General features: G+C 45.1%; 2 protein-coding genes across 3 annotated transcripts in view; one reads left to right on the top strand and one right to left on the bottom strand.

Moving 5' to 3' along the window:
* Positions 1-5,348: 5,348 nt before the first annotated feature.
* On the bottom strand, positions 5,349-21,060 carry EEF1AKMT2 (EEF1A lysine methyltransferase 2). Of its 2 annotated transcripts, none has more exons than XM_070752502.1 (6): positions 20,574-21,060; positions 14,655-14,720; positions 14,019-14,133; positions 10,912-11,019; positions 9,028-9,241; positions 5,349-5,528 (listed from the first exon to the last, which is right to left on the bottom strand). In XM_070752502.1, exons 1-6 carry the CDS (start codon positions 20,627-20,629, stop codon positions 5,434-5,436), a joined length of 654 nt encoding a protein of 217 aa, XP_070608603.1. In that variant the 5' UTR covers positions 20,630-21,060; the 3' UTR covers positions 5,349-5,433. The 2 variants fall into 2 exon arrangements, with proteins under 2 accessions (XP_070608603.1, XP_070608604.1); XM_070752503.1 differs by having other exon boundaries at positions 20,897-20,968.
* ABRAXAS2 (abraxas 2, BRISC complex subunit) overlaps positions 20,776-22,087 on the top strand; it is a 35,015-nt gene continuing 33,703 nt past the window's right edge. Inside the window, exon 1 of the mRNA XM_070752501.1 lies at positions 20,776-21,243. Coding sequence (XP_070608602.1) covers positions 21,172-21,243 — 72 coding nt within the window. The 5' untranslated portion in view covers positions 20,776-21,171. The remainder of the gene's footprint in view (positions 21,244-22,087) is intronic.

The raw sequence follows: 22,087 nt of genomic DNA, 5'->3' as shown, positions 1-22,087 counted from the left end.
AAATATGTTTCTTGGAAAAAGGAGGAGTTAGTGTGATTACATTTAAGAAAACTTTCTGGAATTACCGTATTTTTTGCTCTATAAGACGCACCTGCTGATAAGACGCACCTAGATTTTAGAGGAGGAAAATAGAAAAAAAATATTTTGAGCCAAAAAGGGGAGAGGAAGGAGTGAAAGAAGGGAGTGAGGGAGGAAAGAAGGGAGGAAGGAAAAGGAAAGCAAGAAATGGAGGGAGGAAAGGAAGGAAGGAAAGAAAGAAAGAAAGGGGGAAGGAACAGGAACAGAGGAAGGAAGCAAGGAAACTTATGAAAGGGGAGAGTAAGAGAGGAAGGACTGAAGGGAGGGAGGGAAGAAGGGAGGAAGGAGAAAGAAAAGAAGAAATAGAGGAAGGGAAGGTAAAAGAGAAAGAAAAAGAGCAAGAGAGAAAGAGAGAAAGAAAGAAAATGAAAGAGAAATAAAAATAGAGAGGGGGAATGAAAGAAATGGAAGGAGGGAAGGAAGGAGAGAAAGCAAGAGAAAGAAAAAAGAATGAAAGAGCAAGAGAGCAAGAGAGAAAAAGAAAGAAAGAAAGGCAACTTCAAAGAAAGGCTCACTGAGCATCTCTCACTCTCTCTTTCTATCCCTTTCTTTCTTTCTCTTCCTTTCTCTCTCTCCTCTTCCTTTATCTCCTCTCTCTCCCTCCCTCTCTCTTTCTCTCCCCCCTCTCTCCCCCTTTCCCTCTCTCTTTCTCTCTCTCCCTCTGTTGCTATCTCTCCCCTCTCCCTCTCTCTTTCTCTCCCCCCTTTCCCTCTCTCTTTCTCTCTCTCCCTCTCTTGCTATCTCTCCCCCCTCTCCCACTCTCTTTCTCCCTCTCCCTCTCTTTCTCTCTCTCCCCCTCTCTCTTTCTCTCTCCCCCCCTTTCTCTCACTCTCTCTTTCTCACTATCTTGCTGTCTGTTGCTCTCACTCACTCTCGTTCTCTCTCCGTTCTTCTCAGCGGTGACGCGAGCACGCCCTGCCCGCCTCACCTTTGCCGAGAGCACTTTCGTCCCGGGCTCTCAGCAAGGGGGTTGTAGGAGAGGCGGGGCCGGTGGCAAAGGTGATATTCAATGTCGGGGGCGCACGGGCGGTTGCACGCGCTCCCTATCTCCCTGCTAGCCCACTCGGAATATTCAAAATAAGAAAAACCTTCACCGGCAAAGGCTTTTCTTATTTTGAATATTCCGAGTGGGCTAGCAGGGAGATAGGGAGCGCGTGCAACCGCCCATGCGCCCCCGGCATTGAATATCGCCTTCGCCGGCCTCCGCTGAGAAAAGCCTTTGCCGGCATTTCCTTTCGGCGTCAAGGAGGCGCAGCGGCGGGTGGAGAGAGGGAAGGGGGGGCAGCGGCGTCCCTCCTGGCCTTGGCGGGCCGCCCGACCCTGCAAACCCGGCGGGCGGCGGGGGAGAGCGAGGAGCCGGTTCCGGCGGGCGCGGGGCTTGGCTGGCTGGCTGGCGGAGCGCCGCTGGTGGTGCGGAGGGAGACCCTCCTCCGGGAGGGAGGGGGCCAGGCAGCAGCCAGCCAGCCGGCGGGATGGCGCTTCCAAGTTCGCAGCCTCCCCCCCCCTCCCTGCCTGCATCTTCGCTCCATAAGACGGGGCTGATTTTTCTTCCTACTTTGGGAGGGGAAAAACTGCGTCTTATGGAGCGAAAAATACGGTAATATACTGCCATAATGTACATTTCTCCAATTCTTTGCTATTTCTATGGGTCAGGCACATATGCACAGAAGAATGACTCATTGGAAAAGACCCAGATGTTGGGAAAGAGGCAAAAGGAAAATGGGGACAGCAGAGGATGATACTGCCATCAGTGACAATAAACATGAATTTGGGCAAACTCTGGGAGAGAGTGGAGGACAGTGTAGAAATTGCAGGTACAGTCACAGAGAGACACGAATTAGCAACTGAACAATAAAATTAAATAGATAAAATACACTTGTGTTCTACTCTAATACAATACTACTGTCCTGCATAACTAATGTATCTTATTGAAAATAATTTAAAAATATGAGTGATTGTTAGTTTCACTCACATGAAATCCATTCCATAGAATGGCTGAAACTTTTGCCAAGAATGGCTAAACTAGATTCAGGCAAATCCAAATATGCCTTACATGTCTTCCTTTTTTATAGTTTAGTTTAGGGAAATGTCTCTTTGAGCTACTTTCAAATGTATCATCTCAAAAACATAATAAGCTTGTGAAAAATTAATAAAATAGTTCCAGGAATAGCAGACTTTGATATATGTATACTTAATTGGATTTCTAAAATTAAAATTTGGTACAGTGGTACCTCTACTTAAGAACTTAATTCATTCCGTGACCAGGTTCTTAAGTAGAAAAGTTTGTAAGTACTGTAGAAGCAATTTTTCCCATAGGAATCAATGTAAAAGCAAATAATGGGTGCAAACCCTTTAGGAAAGAAATAAAAGCTCAGAATTTGGGTGGGAGGAGGAGGAGGAAGAAGAAGAAGAGGAGGAAGAGGAGGTGGCTGCTGAAGGAAGAAGATGAGGGGAAGGGAATCAAAAAAATTCAAAAATTTAAAAAATTTTTTAAAAAGGGACTCTGAGGCAGCGCAAAGGAGAACGCGCCTTCCATACACCTGGCGCGAGGCTGCTTCCCATACACTGCGCCAGATAGAGAAACCCAGGGGAAATGGCAGGAAACTGGTTGGGCCTTTGTGCCACTCTCAAATTTCCTGGGAAGTTTTTTAGGGCTCGGGTTCTTAAGTAGAAAATGGTTCTTAAGAAGAGGCAAAAAAATATTGAACGCCCGGTTCTTATCTAGAAAAGTTCTTAAGTAGAGGCATTCTTAGGTACCACTGTACAGTAATACCTCATGATACAAACTTAATTGGTGCAAGGAGGAGGTTCGTAAGGTGAAAAGTTCGTAAGACGAAACAAAGTTTCCCATAGGAATCAATGGAAAAGCGATTAATGCGTGCAAGCCCAAAATTCACCCCTTTTGCCTCATTTCCGCCGGCATTCAGATTTTGTTCGGGTGTGGGTGGAGGCGGGGAGATGGGGGAGACAGCGCAGGCTGCCCGGAGGGAGCCTCGTGGGTGGATTAAGGGAAAAGTCAACAGTTACTGTCCGGCTTGCAATGACTGGAAGGGAAGGGAAGGGAGGGAAACGCACAGGCGGTTTGTACGTGCATCTTCTCTGATTTCCTCCCTCCCTCCTGGCCTCCCTCCTCCTCCTGTATTCCGCCTCCCTCCCAGCCTCCGGGCCACATTCTCTGCGCTGCCGGCCGGCTGTCATCTTCTAAAGAAGCAAGAAGAGGAGGAGGAGCTGGGCGCCTTCCTCCACCACCACCGGCGCCCAGCTCCTCCTCCTCTTTTTGCTTCTTTAGAAGATGACAGCCAACCGGCGGCGCGGAGGCTGGGGATGGTGTGCGTGTGTGGAAAGGGCCAGCGGGAGAACTGGGGGGAGCCGTGGCCACTGCCTCATGGAAGGGACCCGGCTGGGAAGCTCCCGAAGGTGTGGGCTGGGGTCTTTCCAGGAGAGCAAGCAGCAGGCGTGGGCTGGGGTCCCCCCAGTTCTCCCACGGACCTCTTCCACACATGCGATCTTCCGGGCCGGCGAGGCTCAGTGACGGAAGGCAGCTGCCTGGCCCGGGAGGTGCGGCTTGATCCGCTGAGCCTGGCCGGCCCGAAAGATCACAGCGAGCATTGCCTGCGGCAGCGAGGGAAGCCAAGCCGGGAGCAGCATCAACGCGGCTCCTGGCTCGGTTTCCCTCGCCGCCGCAGGCAACACTCGCTGCGATCTTCCGGGCCGGCGAGGCTCAGTGACGGAAGGCCCAGGAGGCGCGGCTTGATCCGGAAGGCGCGGCTTGATCCGCTGAGCCTGGCCGGCCCGAAAGATCGCAGCGAGTGTTGCCTGCGGCGGCGAGGGAACACAAGCCAGGAGCAGCATCACCGCGGCTCCTGGCTCGGTTTCCCTCGCCGCCGCAGGCAACACTCGCTGCGATCTTCCGGGTCGGCGAGGCTCAGTGACGGAAGGCCCGGGAGGCGCGGCTTGATCCGGGAGGCGCGGCTTGATCCGCTGAGCCTGGCCGGCCCGAAAGATCGCAGTGAGCGTTGCCTGCGGCGGTGAGGGAAGCCAAGCCGGGAGCAGCATCACCGCGGCTCCTGGCTTGGTTTCCCTCGCCGCCGTAGGCAACACGGGCTGCGATCTTCCGGGTCGGACAGGCTCAGTGACGGAAGGCAGCCGCCTGGCCCGGGAGGCGCGGCTTGATCCGCTGAGCCTGGCCGGCCCGGAAGATCGCAACGCACGTTGCCTGCGGCGGCGAGGGAAGCCAAGCCGGGAGTAGCGGCGACGCTGCTCCGGTTGCCTGGTCCTCTCCTGCCTCCCACGCTGATGTTCCCCACTGCGTCGAGCGCCGCCAGCCCCGAGTCGGACGCACCCTCACCGCCGCGCCCAGCCGCTGCCCGCCCCGTCCTAGCCGGAGCCTGAGCCGGGCCCGCTCGGTCACGCCTCGCCCGCCGCCCGCCCGATCCTGCGCCTCCTGCTTCCCCCCCAGCCAAAAATACAAAGGCAGTCTGCCGCCGCCCGCGGAGCAATGGGAAGCTGAAGCCGCTGGTGGTTTCAGACTCCGTTTGCTCCATGCTGCTCCGCCCTGCCTGTCATGCGGCGGCAGACCGTCTTTGTGTTTTTCGCTGAGGGGGGAGCAGGAGGACCTTCCTGACTCCCTTCCCCAGCGCCGGACCTCCTGCCCTCCCTCCCAGCCAAAAACCCAAAGCGGCCTCCCGAACGTTTTCTGTCTTACCAACCTGCCGTCGCCGCCGCCGCCAAGAAGCCCCGCCGCCCGGCTGTCACCTTTTAAAACAGCCGGGTGGCTTCCCAGCAGCCAAACCCGAACTTCCGGGTTCAGCTTCGGGAGGCTGCTGGGAAGCCCCCCGGCTGTTTTAAAAGGTGACAGCCGGGCTGCGGGGCTTCCCAGCAGCCTCCGGAATGCCGAACCCGGAAGTTCGGGTTTGGCGTTCGTAAGACAAAAAACGTTCATAAGAAGAGGCAAAAATTTTCTGAACCCCGGGTTCGTATCACGGGTTGTTCGTAAGACGAGGGGTTTGTATCTTGAGGTACCACTGTATGTCATAAATTTTCAAAGCAGCATTTTTACAGTACTGGTCCTTCATTCCACAATTATGTCCTTGCTGACAGATATGAAACAATTCAAATGCTGCTGGAAATGTTGCCTTAAAGCATTACTTATTCATACTGAATATTTTTAATGCTAGAAGCTAAGATGTGCAAATCGATAAAGACACAAAGTGTTGAAAAGAAAGTCGTTAAAGGTGTATTTATGTTCATATTTGTCAAGTCTCTAAAACTTGTATTTCACTTTTTAATCCAGTTTTGTGTTTTAATCCAACATTCTTAAAACAAGATTTCCATCCCAAAATTTATCAAAAACTTTTATGTTTTTTGTAAAACCAAGGCAGTTACAGTACTTCCAGTTCTTCCTCCAAAATAGAAGTTTGCTGTTGGCAGTTCCTCCAAAAGCAGAAATCCTATTAAATTTAAGGAAAATATTTCTATTAAAAGGAAGCCTTGTTAATCTTTTAAATTCTGACATTAATTCAAACAGAATGCATACAATTCAACTAATTCTGCAAAATTTAGAAGAGTGGTAATTTTATAGTGTTGACCATTGTAAATTGTGTATTAATAAAAGTTATCAATAATATTAAATGCAGTTTCAGGAAGTAGACATATGAAATTATTTTTCTTGGAGACAGAAACCAGTTATTAGAAAATCTAAATTGTAATTCCTACAACATAAACCTTAGACTTGGTTTTAATAATAATATTTTTGCATGCTGTTTCTATCTTTATCTAGTGACAAAGAAAATGAAATGAAAAGACGATAGAGTATATGGGATAGTACCATATTTTTAATAAGAATATGCATAACCTTATTTTCAAGCACGTATTCTAATACAAAAGTGTAGGTAGGATTATTATACTATCAATTGGATATGTTAAAAAACTTTAAATGTTTTTGTTACTAAGTCTTTCAACTAGCTTCACTCTGTTTCACTTATGAAAGGTTAATGACCAAGGCTTCAACATTTTGATTTAAAACAGAAATACACATACTTTATACCCTACTGCAAATAATAGATGTTTTCCCAGCCAGAGTCAAGCTGCTGTTCACTTAAAAAGCAGCTTTTATTTTTGATATTATGGAAGCAATAAAATAGAAAGCAAAGCTCTTAAGATTATGGACATTCTTTCGTTGATGCATTACTGTAGTATACTAATTTAAAATGTAATACAGAGGCAACCAATAGAACACCTGAGTTAAAGGCAAATATATATGCTTAATTTTTCAATATCCTATTTATTTTGAATTGACCATTTATCTAGTAAAGCTAAATCATTTACCATATTACAGACGCCTCCAGGAGTATCAACCCTATTGCACACTTTAGAGTCATCGGCAAATAGGCAAACCTTCCCTACCAAACCTTCCCCTATGTCACTCACAAACATATTAAAAAGAATAGGACCCAGAACAGACTCTTGTGGCACACCGCTTGTAACCTGTCTCTGCTCAGAATACTCGCCATTAACAATAACTCTCTGGTGTCTACGCTTCAGCCAGCTGCAAATCCACTGAACTATCCAGGGATTAAGTCCAATCTTCACTAATTTATCTATCAGCTCTTTATGTGGAACTGTATCAAAGGCTTTGCTGAAGTCCAGATAGGCAATATCCACGGCACCACCTTCATCCAACACCTTTGTGACATAGTCAAAGAAATCAATGAGATTAGTCTAACATGATTTGCTTTCAGTAAAGCCATGCTGATTTGGGTCCAATAAGTTATTGTTTTTAGGTGCTGATTTATCCTCTTTTTAGTAGAGTCTCCATCATTTTAACTATAACTGATGTCAAGTTTACTGGCCTGTAGTTACCAGCTTCTTCTCTACTGCCTTTCTTGTGGATAGGCACAACACTGGCCATTCTCCAATCCCCAGGAACATCTCCTGTTAACAGGGATTGGTTAAACAAATCAGTCAGGGGAGTAGCAATGACAAATCTGAGTTCTTTAAGAACTCTGGGGTGGATGCCATCTGGACCCATTGCCTTATTTAACTTTAATCGTTCAAGTTCTTCTAAGACATCGGATTCTAAGATCACTGGAGCTGAATCCATACAGCTGGAAGCAATGCTATATCTATCTATAGTATTATATTGTAAGGTGTCTTTTGAGAAAACTGAACAGAAGTAGCTATTGAAATGGTCACGATCTCCTTATTTCCATCTATGCATGTATTATTCCCGGTACTAAGCTTCGTGATGCTGCAGTTTTTCTTCTTCCTATCACTAATATATCTGAAGAAGGTTTTATCCCCCTTCTTTACAGATTTGGCAATTTCTTCCTCTTTTGAGGCTTTAGCAGCATATATTATCTGTTTCGCCTCCTTCTGTCTTATTTTATACGCATCTCTATCAGCTATACTTCCAGACTCTTTATACCTCCTATAGGCAGCCTTTTTTTCATTGACTATAGCTCTTACATCATTGCTAAACCATAGCAGTTTCTTCTTCCTTTTACCTTTAGTTATTTGCCTTACATACAGTCCAGTGGCTTTTAAGATGGCCTTTTTTATAAAGTCCACTGGGTGCTCGCTTCTGCCATTTTATCCCTCCCCTTTAATTCATTATTTAAATATTCCCCCATTGCATTAAAATTTGTTTTTGTGAAATCCAATACTTTGGTTGCAGTATAGGATTGCTCACAATCAGTTTTTACATCAAACCACAAACATAGATGGTCACTGCAACCTAAATTTTCTCCCACCTTAACCTCTGAAACCCAATTCCCATTCGTAAAGACTAAATCTAGAATATTCTCCCCTCTAGTTGGTGTCTTAACCAGCTGTGCCAGAGCTGCTCCTGTAAAGGCCTTTACTATATTCTTACTTTTGCATGTAAGGGCACTGGGGATATTCCAGTCAACATCAGGCATGTTGAAATCACCCATAACCATAATATCTCCCTTTACTGCCATTTGGGTAATTTCATCCACCATCTTGTTGTCATATTCCTCTGATTGCCCTGTTGGCCTGTAGATCACCCCAATTCTAATGAATTAGATATTTCCCATTCATTTTCAGCTAGCGAGGTGCAGGAGAGTCTTTCTGAAGAGCCTCTGCTGCCCTGGGCAAATGATATCCACTCCATACCCACCTTCTGAAAGGGTTGAAGAGCTTGGTCTACCATCTTGGAGAGGTTCATGGATTAGATCAGTGATGACGAAGCTTTTTTTCCTCGGGTGCCAAAAGAGCGTGAGCGCGCGTTATCATGCATGTGCGAGTGCCCACGCCCATAATTCAATGCCCTGGGAAGGGCAAAAGAAGCTTCCTCCACCCATCCCCCAGAGGCCCTCTAGAGAAACAGCCTGTTTCCCAACTCCTGGTGGGCCCAGTAGGCTTGTGTTTCACCCTCCCCAGGCTCCAAAGGCTTCCCTGGAGCTGGGGAGGGTAAAAACGGCCTCCCCCATCTCCCCAGAGACTCTCTGGAAGCCAAAAATGCCCTCCCAGAGCCTCTGTGTGAGCCAAAAATCAGCTGGCCTGCAGACACATTCACGCTGGAGCCGAGCTGAGGCAACAGCTCACGTGCCAGCAGGTATGGCTCCGTGTGCCAACTGTGGCACCCGTGCCATAGGTTCACCATCACTGGATTAGATAGATCCTACCTCTTCCCCAATGCACGCTTTGCTCCCTTTCTCCTATCATGGTTAAGTGAACTTTAACTGAGTTTTAAATGTGGTTTTTAATTTATTGTTTTAAGGTTTAAAATCATATTTCAATAATGACTAAGTCACCTGGAGTTGTCTCAGCAAGATGGGTAGCATAATAATTTAATAAATAAATACTGTCCAAAATTCAATGAATGCATTGTTCAAATAAGAGTTACAGTATTTTCTTAGGAAGACACACAAAAGCAAAGTCACATTTTAGGTTAAGCATATACAGTCTGAAACTTAGCATGCACACCTTCAAATTGTTTGCACAGTTCTTCTTTAGTCCAGTTACAAGATGTAATGAGGAAAAAGCCATTTGATCTCAATAGCCTCTGCAGGGATTTAACATACTGTTTCCTTTTCTCAGCTGCATTATCTGGGTTCAGACTAATAGCATCAAAAGTCCCTTTATCGATACAGATCTGGAAATTTGATAATTCATCTGAAGGATTTAAAATGTCTTCAATCTGTAGAAGGTAGATATAACTGTTAAACGTGAGAACACGTTAATGCAATTGTTACTTTTTATAACTAAACAGAACTGCATTGTCTCCAGGCCCAGAATACTAGTTTAACTGCACATAACCCATCCATCTATGTATGTTTGATTTTTACTCCTTTCAATCCAATATATCTGAATCTTGACTGTTTGTGCATTAATACAGAAGATTATCTTAGTACTTGAAAACTGAACAGAATGGGGCCAAATGGTTTCTGGTGTCATCTGGGACTACAGCCTTAAAAGAAAAATCTTTCTTTAGGAACTCACATTTCTTTAAAATAGGGATGTCAAACTCACGGCATTACATTTTCATCATGTGATGTATTGCAACTTTCCCTTCGCTAAAGCAGGGGTGGACATGGGTCAGCAAATGATACATCTAGGCCGCAGGCTGCAACTTTTGATACCCCTGCTTTAAAACAACTGTCAATTCAGGATGAATTGGTAACAGCACCCCTATCTTAATAACATGAAATCTTTCTTGCTTTTAATCACTCAGAATTGCATTTTGTCTGTATAGGTAGGTTTCTTGTTGAAATGATTTGTAATTACTCTGACCACAATTGAGCCCAAACTTTGTGTTGTTAAATGAGACATTTGTTAAGTGAATTTTGCCCCATTTCATAACATTTCTTGCCATAGTTAAAGAGAATCGCTGCAGTTGATAAATTAGTAACCTGACTGTTAAGAGAATCTGACCTCCACTGACTTTGTTAGAAGGTCGCAAAAGGTTATCACATGACTTCACAACGTTGCAATGGTCATAAGTATGAATCAGTTGCAAGCATCTGAATTTTGAACCCATGATCATGGGGATGCTACAAAGGTTGTAACTGTGAAAACTAGTCATAAGTGACTTTTTTCAATGCCATTGTAACTTTGAATGATCACTAAGTGAAGTGTTGTAAGTGGAGGACTACTTTATGTGTAATCCCTTGATGAATATGATTGAACACCTCCATTTAATTAGTATGAAGGAAAGAAGACATTTTAACTTGCTTCCTATGGATTTAAGTGTCTGTACTGGAATGCAATACAGTGGAACCTCGACATACGAGCAGCTCTACTTACGAGCTACTCGAGATAAGAGCTGGGAGGGGAGCAACATTTTTGTTCGCCTCCCGAGCTCACATTCGGGATACGAGCGCCAAGGAGCTGTCTTCCGCGTTCGGCTTCAGGAGACAGCTCCTTGGCGCTCGTATCCCGCGTGTTTTAAAAGGTTGCAGCCGGCCTGGGGGGCTCGGGGGGGTGCTGGCAAGCCCCCCAGGCCGGTTGCCACATTTTAAAACACGCGCGCCGCTTCGCAGCTGTCTCCTGAAGCCGAACGCTAACTTCCGCGTTCGGCGGCAGCGGTTTTTTTTTGTTATTGCACGGATTAATTGACTTTACATTGTTTCCTATGGGAAACAATGTTTCGTCATACGAGCGTTCCGACTTACGAGCCTCCTTCTGGAACCAATTAGTCTCGTAAGTCGGGGTTCTACTGTATAGGAAATCTATGAATATCAAGATAATTTTAATACAGTTCAATCAGGCCAGTCTTCAATCATTTGGGTTTTTTTATACTACATAGTCTCAAATCCCCCCTCATTCTGATCTTTTTAATCTTCTTCATTTGTTTCTCACAAACCTTACCAGCAGTTTAATATAAGGCAGTCCTTCTTTTTGCATTATCTTTTTTGAAAGTTCTATTGCAGAAGGAGAGTAATCAACTCCTGTAAGATTGGTGTAACCAGATTTACTCTATAAAGAAAAGAGAAATTCATTAAGCACTAGACATTTTTTCCTCATGACATTCATCACAGTTAACCTATGGAGAAATATAATTAGGAAAGCTATACCAATTTATAGGGGGGGGGGACTACAAAAAAACCCCCCAAAACAAAACCTTGCAAGGGCTTATTTACTGGCTAAATTTCAGTAGAAATTTACTTATTTACATTACTTATTTATTTTCTAATTTCAGTTCGTAATAATCAATAGAAAGATTCCAATTGGCTACAGCAGAGGTCCCCAACCTTTTTTGCACCAGGGACCGGCTTTAAGCTAGATCAGTTTTCCATGGCCCGGTGGGGGGGGGGGGGGGCTTTGGTCAAATGGGGGTGGGGTTATGGAGGGGTGGAGCTTAGTGACGCAGCCCTCAACACTTCTCCACAGGGCGGGGAGAATCAGGAGGCTCCTTTGGTGGCTGGGGGCTGCCTGGCTTTGTGATTTTGGCTGGGGGGGGAGTTAGGAAGGTCCTACTTCTCCCCCCCCCCAGCCAAAAATTCAAAGCCTATCTGCTGGATACGGGCGATGAGTGGGACAGAGCGGCGCGGAAGCCTCTTGCAGCAGCTGCCACGGCCACCGGCTTCGGCGCCGCTCGTCCCGCTCATCGCCCGTATCCAGCAGATAGGCTTTGAGTTTTTGGCTGGGGGGGGGGGAGAAGTAGGACCTTCCTAACTGCCCCCCAGCCAAAATCACAAAGCCAGGCAGCCCCCAGCCGCCAAAGGAGCCTCCTGATTCTCCCCGCCCTGCCCGACGCCCCACCCTGTCCTGCATAATGTCCTCTGCCGGGAGGGCAGCGGTGCCGCGGACCGGCTGGAAAACCCCAACGGCCCGGTCCTGGTCCGCGGACCGGCGGTTGGGGATCTCTGGGCTACAGTATATTGCACTAGACACAGATATTAATATCATGTAGAAGCTACATTACGACAGTGAAAGTAGCACAAGTGAATCAAATGTTCATATTTCTGTCTTTTTTGGACAGGCCGAACAAATAAGTACTTGGATACTAAATATAAAAATAAATCACATTTGATTTTAAGAGACATGGAAATGTTCTTATATCCTATTAATTCATGAATTCATTTATGGTTACTCTATGATTAAAAGACATTGGATTCTTTGGCAAGCCTCAACACATATTCATCTTTTAAAAATTTAAGATAGAATAGATATTTGTCTCTAATATAAACATGTCTTAGCAAAAACAATACACTGCAAATTCTATTAAGCTGAAAAAATAAAAAAGCAATTGCCGGGCAGTGGATAATGCAGTAGGTAAAGAAATGAAGCAATAAGACTTCAGGGGTAGAGCCAGTCATTTGTGCTGCGGTGGCGCAGCAGGTAGAGTGCAGTACTGCAGGCCATTAAAGCTGACTGCTAGATCTGCAGGTCAGCGGTTCAAATCTCATCACCAGCTCAAGGTTGATTCAGCCTTCCATCCTTCCGAGGTGGGTAAAATGAGGACCCGGATTGTGGGGGCAATATGCTGGCTCTGTTTAAAAAAGTGCTATTGCTAACATGCTGTAAGCCGACCTAAGTCTAAGGAGAAGGGCAGCATAAAAAAAAAATCGAATGAATAAATTTAGTAGCAGCTTTTCAGTCATTTTCACAAATCCCTTAATCTACATTGGATTTTGATTCTTCCAATTGTAACTCTAAATATTTAAGCCAACTTTCTTATACAATGGAACTTTGATGAAACTGAATGTTTCCCTGCTAAATATTAAGGGTTTTTTAAAAAACAAATCATATCGGGAACATAGACCATTGCAATATAATCAGCATATTCAGGCTGACTATACTGCAGGTTCAGATTCAACACTGACAAGATGGAGTGGGTGTAGATTCTGCCTCCCAAGGACACTTCCATCTGTTCTTCCTTCACTTGGGGGGGGGGGGGGGAAGAACTTTTGACTCTGTCAGAGAGGGTCCGCAACTTGGGTATCTTCCTCAATCCACAGCTGACATTGGAACATCACCTTTCAGCTATGGTGAGGGGGCCTTTGCCCAGGTTCACCTGGTGCACCAGTTGCGGCCCTATTTGGACATGGAGTCTCTACTCACAGTCACCCATGCCCTTATCACCTCAAGGTTCGACTACTGCAACGTTCTCTACATGGGGCTACCTTTGAAGAGTGTTCGGAAACTGTAAATCGTGCAAAATGCAACCGCACGAGCAGTCATGTGCCTTACTAGGCATGCCCATGTTTCTCCAGCACTCCGTAGATTGCATTGGTTGTCAATTGGTTTCCAGATGCAATTCAAAGTGTTGGTTATGATCTATAAAGCCTTACATGGCATCGGGCCAGATTACCTATGAGACCGCCTCCTGCTACATAAGTCCCAGCGACCGGTTAGGTCCCACAGAGTCAGCCTTCTCCAGATCCCGTCAACTAGACAATGTCACTTGGTGGGGCCTAAGGGAAGAGCCTTTTCTGTGGGGACGCTGGCCCTCTGGAATCAGCTCTGCCCCCCACAGATTCGTACTGCCCACACCCTCCTCGTCTTCCACAAGAGCCTGAAGACTCTCCTATGCCGCCAGGCTTGGGCTATTAAACTCCAGCTCCCTGGCCGACAAATGCTATGTATGTTTGTTGTTTGAGTAGGAATGATGGACTTTTAATGTAACTGGGGATTTCAGATTAGATTAGTTAGTTGAAATTAATTGGATTTGGGACACTTGTATTGTATTGTATTGTTTTTCTTTTATATGTTGTAAGTCGCCCCAAGTCCTCGGAGACGGGCATCATATAAATCCAATTAATTAATTAAGTAAGTAAGTAAGAAACTTTAATGAAATGGTCAGATTAAATTAAATGTAGAATATTTATTTATTTATTTATTAAATTTAATTAATTAAATAAATAAATATTCTACATTTAATTTAATCTGACCATTTCATTAAAGTTTCTTACTTGCTCAATTTCTGATGTAAGCATTTTGCATCAGAAAGCACTAATATTACAAATACCAACCAATTCAGCCAGCAAAATGCCATTTCCTGTTCCAATGTCAAGGACAGAAGTATCCAGAGGTATCTTTTGTTTTTCTAGCCATCTAATTATACGAGTCATGCTTTCTTCACCAAACCTAATTAGAAAGAGAGGTTCAGATAAACTACTCTATTAGACTATGCTAAAGGAAGACAAACACATTTTGTCAATCACAAGCAATGTAATTACATCATGTCACCATTACAATATCAGTCTCTAAAGATCACGTTACAGGTTTGTTTAGATAAATCTATTGGATTAAGATTGCAGATGAGAGGTTGTCAATTTTACGTATACACAGACAGACATGTATATACATTCAAGGCCACAATGCATCTTTGCCTGTACCTGTTATTCAATTTTTGAAAAAGATCAAGGATATGAATGCTTGACCTTTACCAAGTATACTGCAGCCAGTAATTCATTTTTCCCACATAAAAACAAATGATGATTATTTTAATTTGCAACAGGTTTCGCTAAGAAGAGAGTTGGCATTTTAAAAACAACAAAATCCAAAGTATCACATTACCAGTACTCTGAGCAAAACAGCTGCACTTCTAAAAAGAAAATAAATTACAAACATGTTTGGAAGCATGTTACATGGTTATAGATACTTGCCAAACGTCTCCAGTATCACCACTTTCTTTAAAATTATGCAGTTCTTGTTCATATGTTGCATCCCAGCTACAGAGGAAGAAAAAGAAAAAGGATGGCAGTAAATGCTTGGCATTTCCCTCTCACCTGTGAAACAATTTAAGAAAAGGTATCCTTGTTTCCAGAAGAAACACAAACTTATCATTTATATTTTTAGAGCCAAATGGTAAGAGCTGAGAATAAGCGTCATCCAACACAGCCTCTTTATAAATAAAATAAAAATGCAGTACACAGTATTTTTCAACTGTACTTTTATTTTGTTAAATAATGGCTTATTTTCTAACATTCATAACTGGGTATCATGCAAGCAAATAATCACATTGCATGTGATTATTATTATAACTTCATATGTTATATTATTCCACAATTATTCCAACCTCAGAGAAAACACCCAACCTTTCTCCAGGCACTACCTAATTGGAAGCTATCTGCACATAATGCTCAATGTGTTGTGAAGAAAATAGGAGGCAGGAATATTGAATCAGTTCACTGTTTTGAGTTATATAATAAAACAGTGAAATAAGAATCTAATATAAAGAATATCTCCAGGACCGCCTTCTGCCGCACGAATCCCAGCGACCAGTTAGGTCCCACAGAGTTGGCCTTCTCCAGGTTCCATCGACTAAACAATGTCGTCTGGCGAGACCCAGGGGAAGAGCCTTCTCTGTGGCGGCCCCGACCCTCTGGAACCAGCTCCCCTGGAGATTAGGATTGCCCCTCCCTCCTTGCCTTTCGTAAATTCCTTAAGACCCACCTCTGCCGTCAGGCATGGGGGAACTGAGACATCTTCCCCAGGCCTATATAGTTTATGTATGGTATATTTGTTTGTGTGTATGTTTTTTAAATTATGGGTTTTTAGTTATTTAAATATTAGATTTGTATTTTATATTGTTCTTTGCTACTGCTGTGAGCCGCCTGAGTCTACGGAGAGGGGCGGCATACAAATTTAATAAATAAATAAATAAAATAATTACAATAGTTAATTTAATTGTCAACAATATGATGACAATTATTGAACCCAAATTCCTGGGTTTACAGAACACACCAAATCAATTGACCACATTGAACAATTGTATAGTTTGTAGTTCTGACACCACAGCTATTCTCTGAAAATGGAAAGAACTTTAATTATGTTTTGGCCAGGCAGAAAGGTCTATGTGGATACTAGATTACAAAACCTATCAATTTATCAAGGCATATATGTTAATATTTTTTTGAACATTTTGTAACACAAGAAAGAAGAGTAGAAGGTTAATACCCTAAAATATTGTATTTCGTGTCATGGTCCCCATTTGCAAGAATCATTTTAAATTTATCTAATCTTTTCAGATAGAATAAAAACGTGATTCATCTCTTTAAAACAATAAAAGTTTTACACAAACCAGCACCTTCCTTAAAATCGGTTCATCCTTTAAAAAAAAATAATTGTGCATAAACACTGCAATGATATATAAAGGCACTTCTTTTAGTCCAAAAATAAATATTCAACTAAATGTTTGTCTCTCTAGCATATTCATCATTCCAATTAGTCTGAACTGTTGATTTACTCTTGCTGCTGTGTGATTGGCTAGATTTATCAGATGGTATGTTGCCCTTTGTCGCTTATGTACGTTGGTGAGTTTATTTTTATTGCTTTTATTTAGTACCAGTACCTTACGCCTATCACCAAGTGTTGTGTCTTATGATTTAGGACAGGGATCTGCTACCTTAAACACTCAGAGGACCCGTTTCCCATAGAAAACAACCTATGGGAAAGGGGGTGGGCATAGCCAACTCCACGTCACTCACTCCCACCCAGTCATATGACACACACCCCAGCCATGCCTAACCAAGTTTTGTGGCTCCCTGTGTTTTCTATGGGAAACAGATGTGTGCATGTGTGTCCATCCTTCTTTCTCTTTCTCCCTCCGTCTCTCCCATCTCTTTCTCGCTCTCCCTCCCTCCCTCTCATCTTGCGCTTTCTCATTCATCTCTTTCTCTCTCTGTCTTTCTTTCTCCCTCTCTCTCCCTCCATCCCTCTCATCCCTTTATCTCCCTCTCATCTCTGTCTCTTTCTCTCTCTCATCTCTGTCTCTTTCTCTCTCCCTATCTCTTTCTTCCTTTCTCTCACACTCCCTCTCTCCCATCTTTCTTTTCCCCTCTCCGTCTCCCTCCCTCTCATCTTTCTCGTCTTTCGCCCTCTCTCTCTCTCTCATCTCTAGCTTTCTTTCTTTTTCTCTCTCTTCCTCTCCCATCTTTCTCCTTCTTTCTTCCTATTTCCTTCTCCCCACCTCTATCTCCTCCTTTCTCTCATCTCTCTCTTTCTCTAGAAACATGGAAACACAGAAGATTGACGACAGAAAAAGACCTCATGGTCCATCTACTCTGCCCTTATACTATTTCCTGTATTTTATATTAGGATGGATATATGTTTATCCCATATGTTTCTCTCTCTCTCTCTGCTCTCCCTCTCCCATCTCTTTCTCCCTCTTTCTCTCTTCCTCCTCCTTCCATATTTCTCCCACTGCCCTCTCTTTCTCTATCTCTCTTTATCTCCCTCTCATCTTTCTCTCTCTGTTTCTGTCTCTATCTATCTATCTATCTATCTATCTATCCATCCATCCATCCATCCATCCATCCATCCATCCATTTATTGTTAGAGATGAAAGGGACCATGAAGGCCATCGAGTTCAACCCCCTGCCCAAGCAAGAACCCTATAGTACACCAGTCAAGTGGCAGTTCAATCTTCTCTTAAAAATGGCCAGAGTGTTGGAGTTCACAACGTCCGCTAGTAGGTTGTTCCATTGGTTGATCGCTCTGACCGTCGGGAAGTTCCTCCTTATCTCCATGTTGAATCTCTCCTTGGTCAGCTTCCAGCCGTTGTTCATCGTCCGGCCCTCTGGTGCCCTGAAGAATAAAGTGATCCCCTCCTCTCTGTGACATCCCCTCGTATACTTGTAGACCGCCATCATGTCCGCTCTGGCCCTCCTTTTCTCTAGGCTACCCATGCCCAGTTCCCTCAGTCTCTCTTCGTAAGTCTTGGTTTCCAATCCCTTAATCATCTTTGTTGCTCTTTTTTGCACCTTCTCCAGAGTTTCAATGTCTCTTTTGAAATGTGGTGACCAGAGCTGAATACAGTACTCCAGGTGTGGTCGGACCAGGGCGTAGTAGAGTGCTATTAAGACTTCCCTGGTCTTGGAATGTATTCCCCTGTTGATGCAGCTTAGGATTGTGTTGGCTTTTTTAGCTGCTGCTGCACATTGTTGGCTCATGTTTAATTGATTGTCCACCAAGACTCCGAGGTCTCTTTCGCAATTGCTACTGCTAAGAAGAGTTTCTCCCAGGTTGTATGTGTGTCCAGGGTTTTTTCTGCCTAGGTGAAGGATTTTGCTCTTGTCGATGTTAAACATCATTTTGTTGATGTGGGCCCACTGTGTTAGTCTGTCTAGGTCTTTCTGTAATTTGAGCCTGTCTTCTAGGGTATTGGCTACCCCTGCCAGCTTGGTGTCTGCGAATTTGATCAGTTGCCCTTCTATTTCCTTGTCCAAGTCGTTGATGAAAATGTTGAACAGCACAGGGCCCACGACTGGGCCCTGTGGTACCCCACTGCCTACGTCCTTCCATGTGGATTTGGAACCGCTGAGGACAACTCGTTGGGTGCGGTTGGTCAGCCACCTATTGATCCATCTGCATGTGTTGTAGTCTACTCCGCTTTTTTCTAATTTTCTAATTTTTTTCTCTCTCTCTTTCTCTCTCCCTCCCTCATTTCTATGTCTCTCTCCCTTTCTCATCTCTCTCATCTCTTTCTTTCTCTCTGTATCTCTTTCTTTCTCTCCTTTTCTTTCTATCTCTCCCTCCCTCCCTCTCCTCCACTTCCCAACCCCACTTTCCAACCCACATACCCAGGGAATAGCTGTAAGGAAATTCAGCCATGTTCTCTCTGTCTCTGGAAAGATACAAAAATAAACCTTGGGTTGCAAAAAGAGTGACTGTCCAGATGTTACGTCACAGCACCATGAGCCTGCTGCCTTAGATCACTGCACACACTTAAGAGAAGCACCATCTCAGGCAGCTACACACTTATATAGGCATACAGACGCATCCTGCAACTCCGTCCAAACAGGTCAGAAAATATAGTCTATGGATGCCCCTGAAAATGCTCGGCAGGCAAACTATGGGACAACACTCCCAATCCATCACCAAGGCAGCATCCGCTGAATCCTTGCAGAACTGGGCAAAACAGAGAGAGGCGAGCAGACAGAGCTGAATGAGCCAAATCTGTCTCCCGCTCTGTCTCTCTCTCGCTGCCCAACTGCAGCAGAAAATAGCAGGTGGGTACTTTCGACTTTGTTGGTGCTGGACCTGCTCTCCACCCCAAGAGAGTTGCCAGGGGCGAGTGGGGCAGAGAATGGGCTCTAGGAAGAGGAGGGGACCCAGTCACCCCCATTCTGAAACAAGCTTTCAAGGTGCTGTGCAAGGTGGTACGAGAGAAGCGGGGAGTCCACGGAGGGGTTATTGGGTCTTCCCCATGGTAAAAGGAAAGCCAGCCAAGTTTCTCCTCCTAGAACCTCCCCTAATCTTCACCCTGCTCCCTTCCCCCTATCCCCCCACCACTTAAATCCAATTTGGAAACAGTGTGCGCTGGAAATGCGTGTTGGGGCGATATGGAAGTACGCCTTCTGGTCCTTTGGTGCTCGGCCCACAACTCTGCGCTCCTCCAGGCCTGATTTGCTGAGGAGGGGGGGAACAGCCCTGACACCACCACTGCCCCCCCCATGGACCAAGCCATAGCTGCCCAGCTTCCTCAAAGGTCTGCCATATTTCAAAGGTGGCAGCTTGTGTTGGAGGTGCGAAACAGCAGGACAGCTGTGAGAACCAGACTAGGCCTCTCCACTGTCTAACTCACCAATGGGGGTGCTTCTGTCAGGCCAGCCACCACTCCCACTCCTGGAATTTTGTGCTTGGCATTCAACCGGGGGAGGGGAGCACTTTCCCATGCTGCCCCCTGCTTTCTCTTGGCCCAGCTGATGATGGAGACGGAAGGCCAGGTACTAAGGCTCTGCCCATCTCCACCGCAGTCAGAGGGCGATAGCTCTTTCATCCCTCTGCCATAACAGGGCCACAGGCAGTGAAGGGCTACCAAAATTTTTACTACCACATTGTGGGCGTGGCTTATGCAGGACGTCCTGCATTTTCTTTCAATATCTTTCAATGCAAATTGGGTGCTCTGGGGTGCAGCTCCATTTTCACTACCCCACTGCTTTCCCCCCCATCCAGGTAGTAGCCCACCCGATTATCTACCATATAAAGTGTACGTACACACACACGCACAGCTCTTCTAACCTCATTTACTGTGATAAGAAAAATATACCCAGAGCCCAGAAGGAAAAAAAGGGGGGGGGGAATCAAAATTTTGTTACCGGTACTGCATACCTGACCGTTCCCGTAGGAGCCCATCACTGGCTGTAAAATACAGTGAAGCGGTATATAAATCTAACTGCTATTGCTATTGCTACTGTCCTCACTGTTAGGAAGTTTCTCCTCAATTCCAGGTTGCCTCTCTCCTTGATTAGTTTCCATCCATTGTTTCTTGTCCTGGCCTCTGATGCTTTGTAAAATAAATTGACTTTTTGTGGCAGCCTCTGGAATACCGGAATACTGCTATCATGTCCACCCTGCCCACCAGTCCTTCTTTTCTTTACTAACCAAACCCATATCTAGCAAGCTGCAACCCTTCTTCGTATGTTTTAGTTTATCAACAAATAATTTATTTTCTGTTTCTACTTCTAGTCTATTCTTAAAAACAACAGCAGGAAACAGAGTTAGATTTGCGGGTGGGGAGGGCGGGACGAATATAGATGTTTCTGTTGCTCCCAACCGAGCCTCCCTCTTCGACTACTCACTGTTCTTTGGTCCCCAGCCCCGATGGCTGAAACCCTTCCTCTCCGCAGCTGCTCATAGTCGGAAAAGATGCAAGGCACGTCCAAGGTGAAGCTTTCTTTTATGCCGCAGAAGGGACTCTGTTTTGCCGCTTCTTTAAAATCTCTTCCGGTGAGTTGAAGGCCGGTCAAATCAATAACCGCGGCTGTTTCTGCCGTTACAGTTGCAGTCATTAAAAAAAGATGAGTTACGTCCATTAAAAAAGATGAGTTACGCCATTCTGATGAGAAGAAGTCGTGCTTAAAATCTAAGAGGCGATTTTCTGCAGGGAACCTAAAACAATTACCTGCCCAAGTTGTGACAATTGGGAAATATTTTCTACGCAAGGAACAACCATAACAACAACAACACGGCTGTTTCAGTTACTGGCTCTCACCACGCTCCCAATTTCAGGCCGTCTCCATTGCCGTCGGACTTGGCGTTTGCCAAGTTCGCGAAACTACATTTCCCAAGAAGCCCCGCGCGCTCCGGCCGGAAGTTGGAGGCGCGAGGCGAGCCGGGGAGGTTGCGGGTGTGGTGGCTTGTGGGATCGTTCGTCGTCGGAGGTGGTGGGGCTCCATCATGGCGGCTTCCATTTCGGGCTATACCTTCAGTTCGGTCTGTTATTATAGCGCCAACAGCAGCGCCGATCACGTAAGTCCTATTTCGGCCCTGCCGGCGGTTTTTTCTCCTCCTTAAAGGGGTTAGAGGGGGGCGAGAGAGGGATGACCCCACCCTCTGGACGGTAGGGGAGGCTCGAGAAAAGGGGGGTGATTCTGCAAAGGGAGAAACTAAGCTGTGACAAAAGGGGGACCGGGAGGAGGGTGGGGAAGGAATGGAGGGCAACTCCTGAGGGACCGAGGTGTCGGTGGGACGAAAGAAGGGGGCGGACCCACACGGAGGGAGGGGCCGTCGAAAGGGAAAGTGGTTGGAGGGGGAGGGGTTCTGAAAAGAAACAAGTACAGTATTTGGAGGCAGGGTCGCCGGAAAAGCATTAAAGGTTGCCCGGGTGGACCGACGCTGTTTGTTAAATAGGGCACCTGTGGAGCTGTCGTGTGAAGGGAGACCGTTAGTTTGGGAGGCAAGTCTAATATACAAGCAGGTTAGTGAACTCTGGACAGTTTAGGGATTGCTGTCTCAGCAAGATTACAGATTACATTGAGGAAGTAGAAAAAATATTTTGCAATAATTTTCATTTTCATATATGAAATATTTACATATTTTCATCGAGTCAAAAAGGCTGTGAAAATATTTACTGACCCCTCGCACCCTGGACATAAACTGTTTCAATTCCTACTCTCAATAATAATAATAACAATAATTTAGAATAGAATAGAATAGAATTTTATTGGCCAAGTGTGATTGGACACACAAGCAATTTGTCTTGGTGCAGATGCTCTCAGTGTACACAAAAGAAAAAGATACATTTGTCAAGAATCATGTGGTGCAACACTTAATGATTGTCATAGAGGTCAAATAAGCAATGAAGAAACAATCA

This window comes from Erythrolamprus reginae, chromosome 5 (genome assembly GCF_031021105.1).
Source record: "Erythrolamprus reginae isolate rEryReg1 chromosome 5, rEryReg1.hap1, whole genome shotgun sequence".
Taxonomy (NCBI): Eukaryota; Metazoa; Chordata; class Lepidosauria; order Squamata; family Dipsadidae; genus Erythrolamprus; species Erythrolamprus reginae.
The sequence above is the reverse complement of the archived record's forward strand: the minus strand, read 5'-3'. Positions and strand labels throughout refer to the sequence as shown.